Below are 5,862 nucleotides of genomic sequence, written 5' to 3'. Positions count from 1 at the left end.
TGGTACTCACTTTGTAGACCAGGCTGGCCTCGAACTCAGAAATCCGCCTGCCTCTGCCTCCCAAGTGCTGGGATTAAAGGCGTGCGCCACCACCGCCCGGCTGACAGCTCAGTCTTTAAGAATGCTGACTTGCCTTACAAAGGACCTGAGCTGAGGTCCCAGACCCACATTGGCAGCCTATACTCACTTCTAATCAGCTCCAGCGAGTCTGACACCCTGTTATGTTCAAGGGCACCAGCCATGCACATAGTGCACACACACAAACTTGAAACACAGACACACACACACTTAAGGCTGCTTGCATGAGCATGGGTGCAGGGCTGCTTACTCATTGGGGCAAGGGCAGCTTACAGGTGCTACAGCACCAAGGGATGTGACCAGAACCATTAGGCAGCTATGGCCCCTCAGGGGGGATGGGCTCTTGTGCGCACTCTCCCTCACCTAATGGAATATTAATAAAGCCAGGCTTTTGTTTGGGGAGGTTATGGATAGAAGAGGGGTCTGGAATCCATAATGTGGTCCAGTTTGGCCTCAAATAGGCAATTCTCCTGTCTCAGTCTTCCAAATGCTGGGATTACAGGTGTGTGCCACCATGTTCAGCACCACAATCTGTTTTAAAGATATTTTGCTTTTTGTTGTTGGTTTTGTTTTCTTTTGTTTTTTTTTTTCTGTGTTTTTCATTTTTGGGGGTTTCTCTGTGTAGCCATGGCTGTGCTGGAAACTGCTCTGTAACCTAGGCTAGCCCCCGACTCAGAGATCTGCCTGCTTCTGCCTCCCAAATGCTGGGACTAAAGGTCCACCACCGACCCCTGGTTACGCTTCACTCTTACAAACAGCAATCAAGACACATTATGTCTTAGTTACTTTCCTATTATGATAAACGCAATGACCGAGTGTGTTGAATGAGATGCCCCCCAATAAATTTCAGGCATTTCTTGCCCCCCAGTTAGTAGCTGTTCGGGAAGGGCTAATGCGTGTAGCCGTGTGTAGCCTTATTGAAGGAAAGGTGGTCCCAAGGGCAAGCTTACGGTCTCAGCAGCCTCCCCCTTCCCTAGTGTGCTCTCTGTTTCCTGTTTGTGGATACAGATGTGAATGCCAGCTGCCACGACCCCTGTCACGATAAGGATGGATCTCTAGCCCTCTGGAAACATAAGTCCCAAATGGGCCTTCCGTCTATCAGTTGTCTTAGTTGTGGTGTCTAATCACAGTAACAGAGAAGTGACACCAAAGCGGGGCCTGGCCATGCAGGCCTTTAGTCCCAGCACTCAGGAGGCAGAGGCAGGTATATTCTGTATATACCTCTGTATATTCGAGACCAGCCTCATCCACAGAGGGAGTTCAAACACAGGCATGGCTACAAAGAGAAACCCTGTCTCAGAAAACCAAACAAAACACAAAAGAAAGAGAGAAAGAGAGAGAGGGAGAAAGGAAGGGAAGAAACACATCAAAGTCAGGTTGAATGCAAAGTCTGGCAATGAATGCTGAGCCTTTGGCAGCCTTTTTCTGTTGAATGCATTCATTTTAGAGAATTCATTTGTTTAATACATCCATTTAAACACTCAACTTTCTGAAAGTCATTATCTAGTTACCTAAAAATCCAGGCTCTACAACATATATGGTAGAGTTTGGGAGTCCAGACACAGAGCGCATATGAACATCTTAATTTTTGCTTAAGGAAATTATCTGAGCCAGTATTAGGTAAAGAAAGATGAGCCTCTGAAGAAAAACATAATAATAAATGTATAAACAAACCCATACAATAAAAATCCTGTCTTTTTATTTTCTTTGAAAAGTCAAAACTTAAATATGAACACTTCTAAGAAAAGCCTGAGGCAGGCCCCAAAAGATGGCTCAATCAGTAACATGTGGTTTCCATCAAGCCCGAAGACCTAAGTTTGATCCCCAGGACCCGCATGGTAGGAAGAGACAACTGACTTCCACAAGTTGTCATCTGAACTCCATTGACACATGTACACACATAAATAAACGTAATAAAAACATGGGTGTGGGGGGCTGGAGAGATGGCTCAATGGTTAAGAGTACTGACTGTTCTTCCAGAGGTCCTGAGTTCAATTCCCCACAACCACATGGTGGTTCACAACTATCTGTAATGGGATCAGATGCCCTTTTCTGGTGTGTCTAAAGACAGCTACAGTGTACACATATAAATAAAATAAATAAATCTTAAAAAAACAAAAAACAAAAAACAGGGATGGGAGGGGGAGATGCTCAGACCCTAAGAGCACTGGCTGCTCTTCTAAAGGACCTGGGTTCGGTTCCCAGCACCCACATGGCTCACAGCCTTCTGTAACTCCAGTCCCAAGGGCTCTGACACCCTCATCTAGCCTCTTCAGGCACTGGACACATACATGGTGCATAGACACTCATGCAGACAAAACACCCAAATACAGAGAATTTCAAATTTGAGGAAAATAAAATGGAAAGAAGACATGTTCTGTGGTTTTCAATTTCATTTAGCTACAGAACTATTTCCTCAAAAAAAAAAAAAAAATCCACACAGAGAAGCTCAATATGGAATGCAGGAATTTTTCTGTTTTCTGCCTGAATCTAAATCTAACTGAGACTCCCACTGAGTCAGGAAGAAGACAGAGACATCTGTCTGAAATAGAGAGGTGTGGTGAGGTTGGAAAGCTGGGCGACACTTGCTACCCAGCAACACGCCCAGCGCATGGAGGCTGCATGATCACTATAATGCCACAGCAAATCTTCAGTACCAGCTGCTTTCTCTCTGCTGTCAAAAATACGTGTAGGAGCTTCAGAGATGGCTCTGTAGCTTAGAGCATTTGCTGTTCTTGCAGGGGACCCAGGTTTGATCCCCAATTCCCACACAGTGACTTAAAACTATGTAACTCCAGTACTAGCAAATCCAATGCCTTTTTCTGGCCTCCATCAGGGCATGCAACTTGATACACACACACACACACACACACACACACACACACACACACACACACGTAGATAACACATTCAACATAAAATAAAATAAATACATACAATTTTTAAAAACTATTTCTAGCTTACTTAGAGATGCCATTGGTTAAATACAATTACTTTCTGGAAGAAACACAGGTTTGTCCCAATATCAGAAGTATGATTTCTCTCAAAGATAAATGACTCCTAAAGCTCTTTTGGTAGAGGGCTTTCCCAGCATGCACTGTGCCTGGTTCCATGCCCAGCACTGTGAAAGGTACAGGGTGAAGACGTGGGAGTCAGTCTGAGGGAAGCCTAGGATACAGGAGACCAAGTCAAAAAAATTAAACAATAAAAGAAAATATAAATAGCCGGGCAGTGGTGGCACACATCTTTAATCCCAGTATTTAGGAGGCAGAGGCAGGCAGATTTTTGAGTTCGAGGCCAGCCTGGTCTACAGAATGAGTTCCAGGACAGCCAGGGCTGCACAGAGAAACCCTGTCTTGGAAAGAAAGAAAGAAAGAAAGAAAGAAAGAAAGAAAGAAAGAAAGAAAGAAAGAAAGAAAGAAAGAAAGAGAAAAGATAAAAATAAATAAATGGTAAGTAAAAGTTAAAAGGATTGAAGTAATTCAGCTATAAACTGTTCTTATAAAGACCTTGTCCTCAGTCTTCAGATTTGAGGAGAAAAAAAAAGTCTTTTAGGTATATTTAAGTAGGCCTAGTAGGGCTGGTGAGATGGCTCAGCGGGTAAGAGCACTGACTGCTCTTCCAAAGGTTCGGAGTTCAAATCCCAGCAACCACATGGTGGCTCACAACCATCTGTAACAAGATCTGACTCCCTCTTCTGGAGTGTCTGAAGACAGCTACAGTGTACTTCCATATAATAAATAAAAAAATAAATCTTTAAAAAAAAAAAAGTAGGCCTAGTAATACAGGCCTAATTCATTCAGGAAGTGGAAATGGAGTACCTTAAGCTCTTGGGTAGCCTGGGCTACTAAGTGCATTCTAGGCCAGCCTGGGCTACATAGAAAGACACTGTTTTAAAACAAGCAAAAATAAAATAAAAAAGGAAATTTCTCACGTCTTCAAATGACATACAAATATGTGTATTATATATATACACACATACATCTGTGCATATGTACATATGTACATATATACTAATTGGTAATTACTTTTACCTGTTCAAATTGAAGACTGTTTAGACAACTGCCTAGACTAGGCTAGTTCTGATACATAATTGAATATAGTAGCAAAATATAAGCAGTAGAGATTCAGAAACATAACATTGCTTTCATTTTATAGGTAAAGAAACATCAGAATGGCTTCTACACAAAGCCAGTAGTGCTGCCAGAATAACACGCATGGCCTCCAACTCACACTCCCCTGGTCTTCTCCATTTCACTTTCCATCAGCAAACTGCTCTGTTCCCCAACAGCTCCAACTTCTTCCTCTTGCAGTCATTTGCAGGTTTCTGTTACATTCTCTTGGGATGTAGACCAACTGTTAGACGGCTTGCCCAGCAAGATGAAGCCCTGAGATCCATTCTCGGCTCCACACAAACCACCAGTGTGGTACACATCTGCAGCTGCAGCACCTGGGAGGTAGAGGTGGGGGACCCAAAGCTCAAGGATATCACCTGCTCAACCACGAGTTTGAGGTCATCCTGGGCTACATGAGACCTGCCTAAAAAAAATAGTTCTCTTTGTGTCTTCCTCTAATTTCTACCTGTTTTTCTTTCTTTCTTTTCAAAACTGAGCTATTTTTATTGACAATGTTTACCCAGACTTCCTACTACTAAAGTCTTTTAGTTTTCTTTAACTTTAAAATTATTTTTATTTTATGTTACATGGATGCCTGCATGCACAGTATGTTGCTTTAGTTAGGGTTTCCATTGCTGTGAAGAGACGCCATGACCAAGGCAAGTCTTATAAGGACAACATTTAATTGGGGCTGGCTTACAGGTTCAGAGGTTCAGTCCATTATCAAGGTTGGAAGCACTGCAGTACCCAGGCAGGCATGGTGCAGGAGGAGCTGAGAGTTCTACATCTTGTTCTGAAGGCGAACAGGAGAAGCCTGTCTCACGGGCAGTAGGAGGGTCTCAAAGCCAGCTCCATAGCCGCTACCGACAGTGCCATTCCCTGGGCTGAGCGTATTCCAAACTCCACATATGTTTTTGCATCATGTGCGTGCATAGTGCCTGAGAAGTCCAGAAGAAATAGTTAGGTCACCTCAACTGGAGTTACAGCTACCATGTGGACATGGGAACCGAGCCTCTGTCTTGCAGTGTTCTTAACCACTGAGCCATCCCTGTAGTTCTGGCACCACATTAATCTTTCAGGCTTTTGAAGATTGGTTATGGATCTGGCATACAAACAAACAAACAAAAATACCATAGAATTCTCTAGTGAATCAGGGACCCACCTGACACACAGATGGCGCGCAGAAACATTCAGTGACTTCATTTCTTCTGTAGGTATGACATCCTAGACATCTTAAAATGACTAAAAGCCAGGTGTGGTAACAAATGAATATAATCCTAATATTAAAAAGGATGAGGCAAGAGACTTGCTATGTGTATAAGGGACCCTGAAGGTTAGAAGAGGACAGGTCCCTGGAGCTGGAGTTACAGGTGCCACCTGACCTGGGTGCTGAGCTGGGATGAGCAGCAAGTGCCGTTAGCCACTGAGCTATTTCTCCAGCCCTGCAATCACTCTTTTTTCGTTTTTTTAAGATTTATTTATTTATTATATGTAAGTAGACTGTAGCTCTCTTCAGACACACCAGAAGAGGGCATCAGATCCCATTACAGATGGTTGTGAGCCACCATGTGGTTTGGTTGCTGGGAATTGAACTCAGGACCTCTGGAAGAGCAGTCAGTGCTTATAACCACTGAGTCATCTCTCCAGCCCACAATCACTCTTTTTTTTT

The 5,862-nt window shown here is 43.3% G+C and overlaps 1 protein-coding gene across 2 annotated transcripts in view; it reads right to left on the bottom strand.

Annotated features, from left to right (window-relative positions):
* Positions 1-5,862, bottom strand: part of Nup210l (nucleoporin 210 like) — a 108,638-nt gene that overhangs the window by 81,738 nt on the left and 21,038 nt on the right. For both annotated transcript variants that reach the window (XM_021196630.1, XM_029538124.1), the window contains exon 8: positions 1,590-1,658. In XM_021196630.1, the coding sequence (XP_021052289.1) occupies positions 1,590-1,658 (69 nt within the window). The remainder of the gene's footprint in view (positions 1-1,589; positions 1,659-5,862) is intronic.

The sequence above is a fragment of the Mus pahari genome, chromosome 4 (assembly GCF_900095145.1).
Source record: "Mus pahari chromosome 4, PAHARI_EIJ_v1.1, whole genome shotgun sequence".
In the NCBI taxonomy this organism is placed as follows: Eukaryota; Metazoa; Chordata; class Mammalia; order Rodentia; family Muridae; genus Mus; species Mus pahari.
The sequence above is the reverse complement of the archived record's forward strand: the minus strand, read 5'-3'. Positions and strand labels throughout refer to the sequence as shown.